Below are 16,830 nucleotides of genomic sequence, written 5' to 3' on the forward strand. Positions count from 1 at the left end.
GCAATTAAGCTTAGCCATCGCCGATGAAGCTCAAATCGTCGCCGATGAAGCTCCGATAAGAGCCAACCGTCGCTGATTAAGCTCAACGGCGACCCTTCGCAATCCTTCAAACCGGCGACCATTCGACTTCCCGGCAACCCTTCGCATTCCTTTGAACCGACAACCCTTCGCCTTCCTTCGAATCGGCGACCATTCGCCTTCCTTCGAATCGGCGACCGTTCGCCTTCCCGGAGACCATTCACCTTAACAGCACTCTCTCCTTTCCCGGCGATTCGAAGTTTGATCCAGAATCTCCGGCCGAATATTCCGGATCCTGACGCAACTCGGGGTTGACTCGAACGAACTTTGACTCCTCCGCCATCACTGTCAACGCCGTTGCTTCCACACAACCTTCGCCTCATTCTCAAACTCCACCACCGGTAATTTCCTTTTTTCAATGTTCACGTTCAAAATTTCCCGATATTTCATAAATATATATATATATATATATATAAATATATATTTTTTATAATCTGATTTTTGTGTTAGCACTGTACCTATTTGTTTGATTGCTTGAGATTATCTGCTGAATCATACAATTTTTTTTTTTGCATCGCATTGGATTTTTTTTAAAATATATTTATTTATAAATTTTATTAGTAAATTTTGTTAAATATGACATTCTTAATCTGATTCTTAATTTGTAACTATCGCCAATGGAGGAGTGTTGCCGACTATCCACCAGACCCTTCTGCCTAAGAAGGTTGGCAAAGGAAAAGGCAATATTGGATCAGCTTCACATAGATAGGGGTTGTTTTAGTAGTTTGTAACATATATGTGTTTTTCTGTTTTTGTACTTGTGCCAACTGAATTTTCATGCTATGTTTCTTGTTAATGAAATGAATCTTATTGCTTCTACATACTTGTCCAATGTGCTTTCTTATATATGTCCTTTTTTAATGAGATTAAATTGAAGGGTGAGATTTTGGATGATGGTATTTATGTGATAGAATGGTTTTGTTGGGGAATTTACTGTTGGGTTTCTCCACAAAGTTATATTGCCTGTTAAGATGGTTCTGTTGTACTTTGGCGTTCTTTGCAATGCACTACCATGTTTCCTCATATGCTAGTTGTGTGTAATTGTGTTTCAGATTAAGTGAAAGAGCCTACTTTTTTAGATGAATTGTGTAAATGCGTGTGTGATGATATCTTCATATTGGGTTCATTTGACTAAAATTGCTTGCGAATGTGCCTGTGGCCGTGGATAACCTTATTTGTTTTGGAGCTGGTGGGTGAGGTGGTTTAAGTTGCAGCTATGAGCCTATGAGGGAGCAAGGTAGATAAAGGCAATCGTATTTTATGCATTGTGATTGTTTGATTAGTTAAAAGTTAAACTTTCTTTTATTTCCAGCTCTCTTTCTCTTTGGTGGCTAAAGAAATTGTGAGGAACAAGGTGAAGAACACAAGTTAACTTTGGATTTTTTCTGAAAGTTGTAAACTTAGCTTGAGCAAAGTAAGTATATTTTAGTTAAAAACTTATAAAACTCTATATATACTTGCGATGTTGGAAATTTGTTTTGTGGCGGGTTGTTGTGTTGGAGCAAGTGGGTGGCTTGCATGGTGTTATAAGGTGGTTTAAATTCATATTGGGAGTGTTTTTAATTTCTTGCAAATATGAATGAAACTTGTTGATTAGTAGCAATTGTGTTCCTTTATTCAATTTCAATACTTGTAAGCATTATAGTTGTGATGTTGAAAATTTGTTTTGTGGTGGGTTGTTGTGTTGGAGCAAGCGGGTGGCTTGCATGGTGTTATAAGGTGGTTTAAATTCATATTAGGAGTGTTTTTAATTTCTTGCAAATGTGAATGAAACTTGTTAATTAGTAGCAATTGTGTTCTTTTATTCAATTTCAATACTTGTAAGCATTATAGTTGTGATGTTGAAAATTTGTTTTATGGTGGGTTGTTGTGTTGGAGCAAGCAGGTGGCTTGCATCAGGGACGGACCTCGGTAGAAGGCTAAGGGGGCCCGGGCCCCCCTGAGCCCAAAAAAAAAATTTTTAGCAATTAAAATTTTCCCAAAAAAATAAAAAAAGGGCTTGGGCCCCCCTGAAATTTTTGCTCCGGCCCCCCTTCCAAAAATCATGAACCCCTCTTCCCCTAGCCCATCATCTGGCATGAACCCCCCTTCCCCTAGCCCATCATCCGGCCAGCTCAGAGCCCATAACCCATGTCAATCCAAAAAAAAAAAAAAAATCTCAGCTCTTAGCAGTCCAAAACCAAACGGAGAAAGCAAAAAACAAAGAAAAAAAAAAGAAAGGAAAGTGAGAGACTGAGAGGCGAGAGCTGCGAGACAGTCAGACAGAGATAGAGAGTACAATGATCTTGATTAGTTCAGAGGCCCGTGTCGGTGTTGCCGTGACGGAGAGAGACAGAGAGCAGTGTCGCCATGACGGAGAGAGACAGAGAGCGAGACGAGAGCGAGAGAGTGTGAACCCAGCTTCGAGCGAGACCTACGCAGGCGAGAGCGAGACCCACGCCGCCACACGAGACGAGATCCACTTGCCGCCGTTGCCCAATCTGCCCAGCCCAGCTTCGAGCCTTCACAGTTCACAGGTATTTACTCTTTAACTCTTATCTTTTCCTTCAAATTTCAAAACCTTGTGATCTGAGAATCAAAGAAACTATGCTTGTGCCTTGTGGACTTGACTTGTGGTGTTTCATGTTTGTGTTTTTACTGATGAGTGAATAGTGATGAACTGAACTGATTTGGTGATTGTGAATTGAATTTGTGCTGCGGTTGTTGCCTGTGGTGGTTTTTTTTCTTTTTTGTGGCTTTTTGGCTTTTTGGCTTTGTGACTCTTGCATTATATAGATAAAAGAGATAGATAGAGAGAGTAGAGATTGTAGTGATAGTCAGATGGTTTTTTCTTTGTTGACTGGTACTTGGACATAATAATAGGGAAAAGTGGAGTTGCTGTTGGGCAACAGACAAGTGACAGGGAAAAAAAAAAATAAAAAAGAAGGTAAAGTTAAGAAAAGTTTTTGTTAGTAGTGCTTGACTATTTGTAGTGGGATTCATTGGGTATTTGGGTTAGTGGGTCAGAATTAGGAAGATGAAGACAAGAGACAACACAAAGATACAAAAGACATAAATAAAGGAAGAGACAACACAGAGACATAAATAAAGGCAGTCCAAACACAAAAACATTAAAGGCAGACCAAAGACAAAAAGAAAAAAAATAAATCATATAATATAAAAAATTGTCACACAAATTTAAAAAAATAACGGTGATTCTTATATAATTTTTATTTTATTTGTAGATCATGAAAAAATCAACTACAATGCTTGATTTTTTCAAAAGAAAAGGATCAACTTCAAATTCTTCCAAAGTCAACGTGGAATTGCCAACAACTAATGTTGCTATTCCAATTCCGAAAAATGTGGATGTTCCAATTCCAGAAAATGCGGATGTTCCAATCTCTCAAACACAATTTCAAAGAATTGACCTTGATTCTTTGGATTATGATCCCGGAACACGCAAACAAATATGAGAATATCATGTTAATCAACATGATGAAATTCAACGGGCTTACATTAAAAAAGGTCCACACCAAACTCCTCTAGAGACATTCAAAAAAAGTGGAAAACGCAATTGTAGCTTTCAAGCTTCTTGGTATAGAAATAATTCAAAATGGCTTGAATATTCTCCTACAACAGATGCAGCTTGTTGTCTACCCTGCTTTGTGTTTCATAATCCAAATGTGGTTGTGGGACAAAATACATTCATTGTTGGTGGATTTAGAAATTGGAAAAAGGTTGGGTGCAAAGATTGTTATTTTCAAGGTCATATAGGAAAAGATCATAACTTAGCTTATAGAGTTGCTGAGCAAATGTGTAAGGATTTAATGAACCAATCGCAACATTTGCAAAGGGTAGTTGATCATTTCACTACTAAACAAATTGCAAATAATCGGTTGCAACTGAAGGCCACAATTTTTATTGTCCGATATCTTGCCTTTCAAGCTATAGCTTTTAGAGGTCGAAATGAAAGTTTTAGTTCATTAAATCGTGGGAACTTTCATGAATCATTGGGTATTGTGACTTTTTGGAATGAGAAGGTTGCTGAAATAATAGAAAAAGCTCCAAAAAATGCAACCTACACATCACCTAGGATTCAAAAGGAAATTCTACATGTTTTCTCAGCCAAAGTGAAGAAGGCCATTCGGGAAGAAATTGGTGATGCAAAGTTTTGCATAATGGTTGATGAAGCTCGTGATGAGTCCATGAAAGAGCAAATGGCTGTGGTGTTTAGATATGTTGATGCAGAAGGCTTTGTGAAAGAACGCTTTTTTGGGCATATTCATGTTGTTGACACTGCAGCTTTGACTCTAAAGAAGGGGATATATTCTTTGTTATCTCAATATTGCTTAGATATACAAAATATTCGAGGGCAAGGATATGATGGAGCAAGCAATATGCGAGGTATGTGGAATGGATTACAAGCTTTGATTTTGAATGATTGCCCATATGCTTACTATATCCATTGTTTTGCACATTGCTTACAATTGGCATTAGTAAAAGCATCAAAACAAGTTGTTCCCATTAGTCATTTTTTTCTTACATTGCTTTTTCTGATCAAAATTGTTAATACTTCATGCAAGCGCAATGAGCAATTGAAAGTTGCCAATGCTAATGAAATAGCACGTTTGATTGATCTTAAAGAGCTTGAGACTGGAAGTGGACTTAATCAAATTGGCACTTTACAACGAACTGTAGAAACACGTTGGAGTTCACATTTTAGATCAGTTTCTAGCTTATTAAGGATGTTTAGTTCAACCGTTGAAGTTTTACAAAATATAATTGATGGTGCAATTGATAGAGAAAATCGGGCAGAAGGAGAGTCAGCTTATTAAGGTTTAACTTCATTTGAATTTGTCTTCATCTTGCATCTTGAGAAGGAAACTATGGAGATCACTGATAAACTTTGTCAAGCTTTGCAAAGCCAATCTCAAGACATTTTAAATGTCATGCATTTAGTTTCATCTACTAAAGCACTTATCCAAAAATTTAGAGATGATGGATAGGATGGCTTACTCACCATTGTGATATCATTTTGTGAGAAGCATCGCATTGATGTCCTGGATATGAATGCTCGTTATGTTGCGAGGCGAGTTCGAGCTCGTAATCAACAAGATAACGTTACAAATGAGCATCATTATCAAGTAAATATTTTTTATGCTACAATAGATTCTCAACTATAGGAATTAAATTATCGGTTTAATGAAGATGCAATGGAGTTACTTAAGCTTAGCTCAGCTTTAGAACCTCGAGAGGCATTAAAATCTTTTAGAATTAGTGATCTTTGTTTGTTGGTAAAGAATTTCCATCCACAAGATTTCACAGATTATGACAAACAAGTGTTGGAGAAGGAGCTTTATCATTTTGAGCATAATGTAGTCCAAGATCCAAAGTTCAAAAAATTGAAAAGTTTATCTGAGTTGTCTCAATGGTTAGTGAGAACTGAAAATTCAGAACACTACAAACTTGTTTATAGAATAGTGAGACTTGTGCTTACTCTTCCAGTTTCTACTGCTACTGAGCAAGCATTTTCAGCTATGAAACTTGTCAAAACTGAACTTCGAAACAAAATGGAAGATGACTTTTTGAATGACTCTTTGATGTTATACATTGAAAAGGATATAGCTTCGACATTTAGTTTGGATTGAATAGTAGATGATTTTGAAGATTTGAAAGAGCATCGAGTTCCCTTTTCATAGATGATTGTATAAAGAAACAATAGTGTTTCGTATCTTTTGTTTTTGTTAGTAGATTGTATCTTAATATATTAAGAAACAATGATTTTTGGGTATTTGTCTTGGTTGATAGTTTATTAATACTATATGGATGCGTATTTGAATTTTTTTTTTTTTTTTGCTTATCTCCGCCCCCCCCCCCCCCTCGGCTTAAAATCCTGCATTCGTCCCTGACTTACATGGTGTTATAAGGTAGTTTAAATTCATATTGGGAGTGTTTTTACTTTACGATTTTAACGAATTATTGTTTTTATATTTGTGCATTGTTAGAAATTGTTTTTACTCTTAATGCATTGTCAGAAATATTTCTTATAACATAGTTAATATTTTTACTTTACGGTTTTAACGAATTATTGTTTTTATATTTGTGCAGATTTCTTATTGGTGGCTTTTAGGGGATTTACTTTTGGCATTACTTAAAGACATATGAGAACATCTTCCGTTAGTTCTAAAATAGGGTTTAGGTAGAGTTATTGTATGTATTGCAAACAATTATTGTATGGAAGGAGTTTGAATTAGATACTTGTTTTATTTTTTACATGTGGAATGTATGGATCTTTTTTTATAAATGTGTTGTTGAAATAAATGTGTTAATCAAATGTGAGGTTTTAATAATGTAATGACAGGTTACAAGTTAATATCAAAGCCATGAAAAAAATAAAAACAAAAAATAAGTTTTAGTGACAAATTTTTTCGTCGCAAATATAGCAACAAAAAATTGTTTTAGTGACGAAAATTTCATCACTAAATATGGCAAAATTTTGTAAGAAATAGTTTTAGTGACAAAAATTTTCGTCACTATGTGTGCCTGGATTTTCTTAAAAATAGTTTTAGTGACGCATTTTTTCGTCACTATATGTACCCAAACATAGTTTTAGTGACGAAATATTTTCGTCACTGAATAGTGTTTTTAGTGAGGAAAACATTTAGTGACGAAACGTTTTCGTCACTAAAAGTTTTTTTTTTTTAAATCAAATCGGACTTTTAGTGACGAAATTTTTCGTCACCAGTACTTTTAGTGACGGGGCTACAGTGACGAAATGAGTTTCATCACTAGAAGTCTAATTTCGTCACTAAAGGTCCTTAGTGACGAAAAACTGGACTTTTAGTGACGAATTTTTTCGTCACTGAAAATACATTTTGTTGTAGCTAAAAGCCTTGTTATCATAAGAACATTTGCTCCTCGGACAGGTCTGAGGAGAAGGCTTGAATCATATACCTCGTTCTTTCTACTAATCTTCTCTTAATTACTGTCTCATATATTGCTTTTCCTTTAAATCCACCAATTAAGACAATTAAGAATACTAAGTGTAGAGATAAGGGCCCAAGATTGTATATTGGGCCTTGAGCTTTAGCCGAGAACGTTGATTGGTCCGATGACGAATAAATAATAGTGAGGGTGTTAAGTTTAAAGTACCATAAGTAACATGCAAGTGGAAAGGTGGTCCAAGGAGGGGTGTCTCCTCGGATAAACAAAACACGGATCAAACGTATATTCTATTACTCAAAGTGACCTAAGAAATTTCGCTGAGAGGGACGTGCATCGTGAACGTACTAAAAGAGTGGAAGCTATGAAATATCTAAGGAAAAGTTGGTGCCACCGCATTGAATGCCCTGCAGCTAACTTTCTGGCTGCATTTATGTGGAGAAGACCCCTGAACAATGCTGCCTTGACTACCACAACTTACAAAAAGCTAGAGAGAGTGTCTGATGGGTTAAGCACTCAAATAGTAGCTCAAATGATCAACAAGTGTAGGATCAAGATCGTCCAAAAGGAACTATATAATATAAGATATCCTCTATGAATGAAGGATCAAAAAAAGGAGAGAAAGAAATGACTGTAGCAATCAAAATTGTATTTATAATCTATTCAATTGATTTATATTAGAGCTCACCTCCTCAGACCGTGCCGAGAGCGATTTTATTTGGATCAATCTCTCTTGCTTTTGTTTGATTACCTTTCAAACTCATTCTATCCATTGTCTAACTCATTAGGGCCTAATTCTCTAATCCACTCTCTACAAATTTATTATATTGGGCTCATTGGGCTAATATCCCTTTACATTTTGGGTTTGGGCTTCAAAACGTATCTCTACCCTAAGACTTGAAAGGTTGACCTTAATAACCCACATCTACAAATAAATTGCATTGGGCTTGAACTTTAGCCCATGCATATTCTTAATGGGCTTGGTCTCCTGCATTGCCTCCTACAACATTCATTATTTTTCTTTAAAAAATGACATTTATTATTTAATTTTATCTAAAATTATTTGAGAGAAAGAGAGAGAGAGAGATATATATATATATATATATATTTATGTATTCTAAAACTATGGTTATACTTTAATATGTAATCTTAATATATTTAACTTGGGTCCATATGAAAATTTTCTAATTCTATTACGGTTCGATGTCTTGAGTGAGTTGAGTCATTCTTCAATGACGGATAACCGCAATTGGAGTATTTATTTGTGTGGTATCAATAAGTAATTTTTTTTATCAATTAATTAATTTATTGCTTAAGAATTTCTGATCTAAATCATATGTTATTTTATTTTTTATATAAACTATGTGTAAAAATAAAGTTTTTGGGTTGTTAAAAAACTTGAATCAAATTATAAAAAAAGTTAAATCAAAATTTTCATGTTTGTATCCAAGACTTTTGAGTTAGAATATATTTTCAAAGAGGAGTATGAACTATGAACGTCAAAGGTTTAATGCTATACTCATTCATCATAACTAGTGGAGGAAGGGTGTTTTATCTTTATTGATACCACGACTTGGATTCGATCCCATTTGATTTTTACATACCCTATTATTTTTTTTATTTCTAAATATTTGATGCCTCTGCACAAATAAATAAAAAATAATCATATCTCATATTTAAAATAAGCAAATTAGATTTTGTTTCACCATTATCAAAAAATGTTAAATAAATACTAAAATAAAATGATGATAATTAATTAAGAGTTTTTATATATTGATGTAATTAGTAAAATTTAAATCATTCATTAGCTTAATTGCGATTTTTTTTTTCTAATAAAAGTTTAGAAGTAATTGGTTTCCTCAATCTTGGAGTAATAGGAATCATATTCGAATAATAATAATAATTTTTTTTTTTTGGGATAAAACTATAAAAGGTTAGAGCAAGTGGCTCTTTCCTTTCTTTTTCCTTTTTCTTTAAAAAAAATATATATATATATATATATATATATAAAGTTAGAAAAAGGGGTGGGTTTTTTCTTGCTTTTAATTGGTGCAGTAGGAATAGAACTCTATCTCGATACTAAGTTGGCATCCCAACACAACTATATATATACACACAAAAACATAGAATTGCGTCCCAAAAATCTCAGTTTCTTTCTCAGAGTTCTTGTTGTTAGCAAATCCTCTTGTTCCTAGTGACTTTCAAACATGTCTCGACGCAGATATAGCATCTCCGACCATATTAATTTCTTGATATGGCAGCAAAGTCATCCCAGCAGCAATAACCAGCCACCATCTCAGACAACATCAAACTGTTTAGATGAATTCCCCATCGAATTTCACATGCGTAGAGTAGTGAAAGTGGAGAACTACATCGGCTATCATCCCTTACCACTGGTTTCCTACGAACAAACATTTCATGACACAAAATCCGTCAGGCTCCCCAAAAATCAAGTGATGTTGCATGACAATGATGGCATTCTTTTAATGTCGTCTGTGCTTAGAGACTTGGACATCCCAGCGAGAAATCATGGTCCTGTGTTACAAAAAATAGCAAGTGTTGCTTCATCGGCTGGGAGATCAAGGATGCCAATTGTTGTGAATTTATTGCGCACGGTGAAACATGTAATAAAGGTAGACAGGATTGATGATTTGGAGTTTTCATTTCATGAGGATGATGTGGCCGATGATATGATAGTTTTGGACTCCATGGAGACTTATGAGCCTAAGCTCATTCCAGCGACTAATTCTTCCATTCAGGCTTTGGAGAAGGTTAAGTTTCAACAAGGGTTGATGAACTCGGTACAAGAATGTACCATCTGCATGGAAGGGTTTCAGACTGGTTTGGAAGTCACTCGCATGCCGTGTTCACATGTCTATCACGAAGGTTGTATTGTCAAGTGGTTGAAGACGAGTCACTTCTGCCCCTTATGCCGATATCCAATGCCACACGACTGTTAAGATTGGGAGCTAAGCATCAATTTGTTGGTTGATCAAATTTTAGTGTTAAGTTTATATGTGGTTCTAGCTCAATTTCTTTAAAAATATTAGTTGTTATTGAAGTTTGTTTCTTTATTTATTAGTAGCCATTATGAAAAAAAATTGTACCAAGACCTTGAAATCGTTATACATGCAGGGTATTTTATCATTGTTGACCCCATAACTTGGATTTGATCTTATTTGATTGCTGTATATGCTATTACTTTTTCATAGCATATGCTAAGCATATAAAAGTGATATTCATGATTATTTTATTTTATCTCGAATTAATTGGTTTGTGTATATTTTATGTTTTCTAAAACTACCTATACTCTAATTAGATCTATTTGAGATCTGCTTATAGATAAAAGTAAAAGTTAACTGAAATAGTATAGTGGAACCCATAAATGATATCAAAAAGTGTAGTGGGATCCATAAATAATAACAAAAATAAGATAAATAATAAAATAAATTAACAAAATAATTTTTGCTAAATAGACACTTAATGTGTACTTACTTTTTAACGTAGTCCCGAAATTTTTTTTAACTCAACCATAGTTCGAATTCTTGAGTCATTCTTCTTGATTGATAACGGTAGTTTGGGTACGAATCAATAATAAGTTTTTTTTTTATCAATTAATTAATCTGTTGATTAAGACTTTTGGGTTTACTTAGTTTTATATATAAACTATTTTTTTATGAGCAGCATGAAGAATTTTATTTAAAAAAAGAGACTAAGTACAAGTTAGGATGAAATACATCAAAAGGGTTGCTCGGCTAATATAACTTTAGTAAATATTTTTATATATAGACTATGTGTGGGAGCCCAAAGACTGAGGAAGTGAACATTAAGCTGTGGTTGTTCTTATTAAGGTATCCCGAGTTCGAAGAAGGGGTCTGTTCGAGAAGAGGAGGAGAAGAAACAAAAGACTTCTGGAAGGTCAGGATGAAGAGTTTAGGGTGTAGAGAGAGAATCACGGAAGATAGGGGAAGTTTCCAGTGGGAGTGAGTCTACTACCTTTGCATTAAATGGTTGGCAACAGCTTTATCAGCTGTATTGATGAGCAAGTAACCTGAACAGTGAAATTCATAGCTAAACAGCTCTTTCTACCACCTTCAGCAGAAGTTTGAGGAGACATGTGTCATGGTGAGAGCTTGGGTAGGTGGAAATGAGGGGCCAAGATGCGAAAGACTGAGGAGTATATAAGGGAAGGGAACTTCCAGATAAAAGGGGGCAGAAGAAAGAAAGAAAAAAAAGAAAAAAAGGAGATAGACATTAGAACAAGAACATTAAGAGAAGGGCATGAATAGTGTTTCATTTTGTGTATTATTTGCCTCTTCGGGCATGCTTGTAATAAGCCTGTTACATACATTAATCCATGATCTTTAGTTTTTCTTTCCTGTTTTTGTCCTTGGGCTAAGCCCTCCCTTTTTGTTTGATTTACTCTCTTACAAATATACTGATTTGGGCCTAATTGAATTGTGCAAATCTCACTGTTCTAAGTAGGCTTGGGCTGTTCGATATTTGAGTCCTTACACTGTGTAATAATATTGTTCCTAGGTCATTAAAAAACTTGAATCATATTATTAAAAAATATAACCATTTTTTTAAAATCTTGTGTAGGATTCCCCTGTTGCCATGCCTAATGGAAATTACCATATATATACATAACATAAAATTGAAGCATTTGATTTATTGTTGACACATAAGCTTTGCTTTGGAGTGCTCACAATTTTCTACATCATTTTCATATTTTTAATTCTTCATTTATTTGACAAAATCTAAACACAAATAAAAGAGTTTTAATTAAACTATTCATTCTTTTTCAAATCCCACACTTATTAGGATTTCTACTGATTCTATTTTGTTTGGTTTTATTTTCAATTAATTAATTAGTTATTCTTTTCCAAGTCCACTTAGGGATTTCTAAGATAAGACTGCCATAAAGAACCATATTATAAAAGAGACTTGTAAAATGACTACTCATTTTTTTTTGTTTCTATAAACTCTTTGTTCTCAAGGTATATGAATTTCTCTTCATAGCTTTTCTTTCATTTTTTTTTTCATATTATAATTCTTATTTAAATTTTTGTTTAGTTGATATTTTTCATTTAGTAATTGAATGTTTCATATTGAGATTAGGGATTTTTGAGATTAAAATCCTAATGTGCAATCAAAGAAGAAGAAACAAAGAATTGTTTAAATCTTCTTACAAAAACCTATAAAAGTTACATTTGCAAAACATTCAAATTCATCTTGGAAAAAAAAAAATTGCTAAAACCTATGCTCACATAACCTTCATTCCCAGAGTTTTATACAATATTTATTGTATAGTACTTAATTTATTATGTAGATTTTTTTAAAATTAAAAAAAAATTATTATGTAGGTTCAATTGCTAAAATTTATATATTATTAATGCCATTGTTACCTCATGTTTCTAAGTATTCTATGCATTAATGATATGATGACTCTTAAAAAAAATCAAGATTAAATAATATTTTATAATAAATAGTTTTCTCATTCATCACACGAGTTAGTGATTAGTTACAAAATATACTTCAAAGAGGAAAAGAAGAAAATAAAATAATACAAGCATAAGAGATTTAATGCTATATGCTATACTCAACCGTCATGACTAGCGTAGGAAAGGGTCCTATCATTTTTGGCCTAAATAACTTGGTTTTTTTTTCATTTGATTTTTATATACCCTATTTTTTTCATTTCTAGAATATTTGGTGGATCTTCATATTCATAAATAAATAAATAAATAATCATCCCTCATATTTAAAATAAGTAAATTTATTCAACTAAATACTAAATTGATGGTAATTAAGATTTTTTAAATATTGTTGTTGTACTAAAATTTAGCTTAAATTGCAAACTATACTCCTAACTATACTCTTAAAGTTTAGGAGTATTTGAATTTTACACATGGAAATTTCAGAATTTGAATTTTACCGTCTAAAGTTCTATTCAGATTGTATTAGCAACCCATTTATTTATATTTTCTATTAAATACCACATAAGCTTGCTACGCGCTTTTACTTCATCCAATAAAATGATGTCATGTTATTTTTAATTTATTTATTACTTATTTTTTTAGGTTATAAAAATAATATGACATTATTTTATTAGATAAACTAAACACATGTGGTAAGTTTATGTACTTAACGGAAAATATGAATAAAATGACTGCTAGTGCATAAAGAATAGAATTTCATTGGGTAAAATTCAAATTTTGAAATTTCATGATGTAAAATTTAAACACTCCCAAACTTTAAAGATATAATTTACTTTTAGCCTAAAATTTAAACACTCTTCAGTGTGATTGTGATTCTGTGATTTAATTATTTTTTATTTTTATAAAAGTTTAGAAGTAATTGGTTTCCTAAATATAAAAGGATAGGAAAAATATTGGGATAGGTATTTGTTTTTAATAAGGTTGGGTATTTCTTTCGTTAAGATAAAGTTAGAAAACAGGTGGATATTTCATAATTTCAATCAAGTAAGAACTCTATTCCGCTACCAAATCCTGCTTCCCAACCCGTTTCGTCTATAATTCTATATCTAATATATATATATATATATATATATATATATACACAAACAATATATTGCATAAGTTACGTTCCAAAAGTCTCTCAATTTCTTTCTCGGAGTATTTGTTTTCAGCATCCCTTACGTTTTCTTTCGTTCCCTTCTAACTCTTCTAACTTTCAAACATGTCTCAAGACTCTCAAAGCAGATAAAGCTTCTCTGAGAATGTTAAATTCAGAGTAAGGCAGCAAAGCCAACCCAGGAACCAGCCACCATCGCAGTAAGAGAGAAACATAATTGGTTTAGACGTATTTGGTTTCCTTAGTCCAGGAGGGATAGGAAACATATTATTGTAATATATATATATATATATATATATATATATGGTAATTTAATTTGTGTCTTGAATCTAGTAGGAATAAGAGCTCTATTCGGAGACTAATTTTGTATCCCAACGTTCCAAAAGTCTCAGTTCCTTTCTCAGAGCTCTTTAATTGTTGCTAGCATCCTCTTACGTTTTCTTTTTTGTTCCCACTGATTATCAAACATGGCATATCTTAGGAACATCTCTGTCTTTGTTCCCGTCTCCGTCTTAGCCTCCATCTCTGACTTTGATGATACTCATTTCTTAGTATGGCACCAAAGCCGACCCGCCAGCACCAGCAACAACCAGCCACCATCTCAGACGACTATGTTGAATGTCATTCCCATCAAATTTCACATGCGTTGGGTAGAGAAACTGGAAATCTACGAAGGCAATCATCCCGAACGACTTACTCCCTTCGATAGTATATCCATTAAGACGGTATCCACCTTATGGGACCACCCTGAATTTTTTTTATACCAATAAAATTAAATTTTAATCTATCATTTGAGCAACTTAACAATATACTAGGGTCTTTTAAGCAAAAAGAAAAAATTCAAAAAAAAAATTATAATAAAACTATTACAAGTTGGGCAATGGCTTGATTCTTTCAACTAAATACACTGACCAATACAACACAATTTTCAACATTTTATTATTTTTTATTATAATATTATTTTTCCTCACCAGACATATATTACTTACTTCTCATTTTTAATTATTTTTTCTTATTTATTCTTAACCACACACGTCTTCTATCTCTTCAATTTTTACACTTCATACTTTTAAATTTTATCACATCTTCATTTACACTTTTACATCTACGTTTTGCCTTTCTCCTTATTTGTAACTTTTGTGTCTTCTACTAGTACCAGTGCGGCAATGTCTCTTCTCATGTTTTAAGTCTCAAATTTCTCAATTAGCTATTCAGGTACCTTTCTTCATTTCTTTTCTTTTTCTTTTTTTTTTCTTTTGAGGTTTTTTGGTTTTAAGAACAATTTTTTTTTTTTAAAGCACAAACTTCATACCGGCCAAATCTTGAATTTCGGCTGGTATTTACCGAAACACCTGAAATAGACCGGAATGACCCGAAATTTTTTCCAAAGTTGAATAGGATGGGTTACTATTCTAGTTTGTTTACCGGCACGGTATTTTCCGGCCGTTACTGCCGGAACGAAATGGAATTAATAACATTGAATCAAACCTAATTACCTAAAACTTAATAAGAAATAAGATTGTGTAATTTATGCTTCCTAAGGAACACCTTAAACAAAATTTCTGGAACCGCCACTGTATTGTTGCATGACAATGGTGATCGCTTCTGTTTGTTTCACGACTTGGGAATCCCATTGATATATCACGATGGTTTGTTACAAAAAATAAAAAGCGTTGTTGCATCGGCTAGGGGATCAAGGATGCCAATTGTTGTGGATCTATTGCGTCATATGAAACACGAAATAAAGATACCGACAACGATTCATGATGTGGTGATTTCATTCAACAATGAATATGAGGTGGTCAGGGTTACAACAGTAATTCTACTCAAGATAATAAAAATGGTCAGGGTTACAATAGTAATTTTACTCAAGACTTCTAAGCCCAATTTTTATTATATAGTATATAATATGATATATAGACTTCTAGCTAACTAATGGAAATTATCATATCTATTTTTATATCTATTAATCATATTATATACTATATAATAAAAATTGGGCTTAGAAGTCTTGATTGCACCAAATTATAGTAATTTTTAAGTTAAAAGTAACCGTTTATTTATTATTATCAACATCTTTGGATAAAATAACAATAAGTATTTCAACAAAACATGCAGCCTACATCAATAATTGTTTTAACAAAACATGCAATCTACTTTCTATATACAAAAAAATTAAATAAATAAATAATAAAACATGCAACCTACATATTCATATTAACTTTTTTTTCTTTTCCTTTTTATGTGAATAAAAGGAGTTACATACATATATTGGAATATACATACACATCCAAGTCTACTTGGTAACCCCATAAAGTCATTTTTTTAAAAAAAATACATAAATTCATTACCTGATTTTTTGTTTTTCTGATAACTCAAGTCTTTTTCTTATTCCCTCAAAAAGAATGGGGCAAATTACAGTAAACTCACCTGTGGTTAGACTTATTTTTACTTTACCTACCCATAATTTAAAACTTGAACATTTTGCCCACCTGAGATTACTTCTATTAGAATTTTGTAACCCACCTTATCAATTTCATTGTTAAAAATAAAATATAAAAAAAAAAAAAAAAAAAAAAAAAAAAGAGAGAAAAGAAGATAGGATTATGGGTGCTGTAGGGACACGATTTGCAGCCCAAACCCAAAATGTATGGGATCTTGGTCCAGTGAGTTCAGTACAATAAATTTGTAGAGAGTGGGTCAAAGAACTAGGCTTTAGTGAATTGAACAACGGCTAATATGGATGAACTCCTTGTCCGAGGAGGCAAGTGTTCATGTCCGAGGAGGCAAGTGCTCATATAAATCAAGTAAACAGAGTACAAGTGCAATTGTGATTGCTACAGTGTTCTTTCTCTGTTTTCCGATCCCCTTCCTCTAAGGTCTCTATTCTCATTTATACTACATCTCGTCCTTCACCTTTACCCTACACGTGGATAGTTGATGGCTTAGGCTGATACTTGTCCCATCAGCCCCCTCTAGAAATCTTTGGAGGATGGTTAAAAGGCTGGAAAAGTACTGTTCAGAGATTACTTCCATATTAATGCAGCTAGAGAATTAGCAACAGAGCATTCAATTCTGTGGTAGCAGTTTCCCCTTAGATATTTTTGGGTTCCCATCTTTCTTGTACATTTATAGTGCACGTCCCTATCACTAGAGCTTCTTGAAAGGTCACTTTGATCATTAGGATCTATACTCGATCTGCGTTTAGCTTATCCGAGGAGATATTCCTCC

The 16,830-nt window shown here is 33.2% G+C and overlaps 1 protein-coding gene and 1 long non-coding RNA gene across 2 annotated transcripts; both read left to right on the forward strand.

Moving 5' to 3' along the window:
- Positions 1–779: 779 nt before the first annotated feature.
- On the forward strand, positions 780–6,333 carry LOC126702003 (uncharacterized). The gene is made up of 3 exons (XR_007647605.1): positions 780–1,315; positions 1,391–1,492; positions 6,169–6,333. It is a non-coding gene; the product is annotated as an uncharacterized LOC126702003 (long non-coding RNA).
- A 2,876-nt stretch (positions 6,334–9,209) lies between these two features.
- Positions 9,210–9,962, forward strand: LOC126704156 (uncharacterized). Its single transcript, XM_050403183.1, has one exon. It carries the CDS (start codon positions 9,210–9,212, stop codon positions 9,960–9,962), a length of 753 nt encoding a protein of 250 aa, XP_050259140.1.
- The last annotated feature ends 6,868 nt before the right edge of the window (positions 9,963–16,830 follow it).

This window comes from Quercus robur, chromosome 10, assembly GCF_932294415.1.
Source record: "Quercus robur chromosome 10, dhQueRobu3.1, whole genome shotgun sequence".
Taxonomy (NCBI): Eukaryota; Viridiplantae; Streptophyta; class Magnoliopsida; order Fagales; family Fagaceae; genus Quercus; species Quercus robur.

Bases quoted from the DNA above. Each gene is read 5' to 3' on its own strand.
- LOC126704156 (XM_050403183.1), top strand. From the start codon at position 9,210: ATGTCTCGACGCAGATATAGCATCTCCGACCATATTAATTTCTTGATA.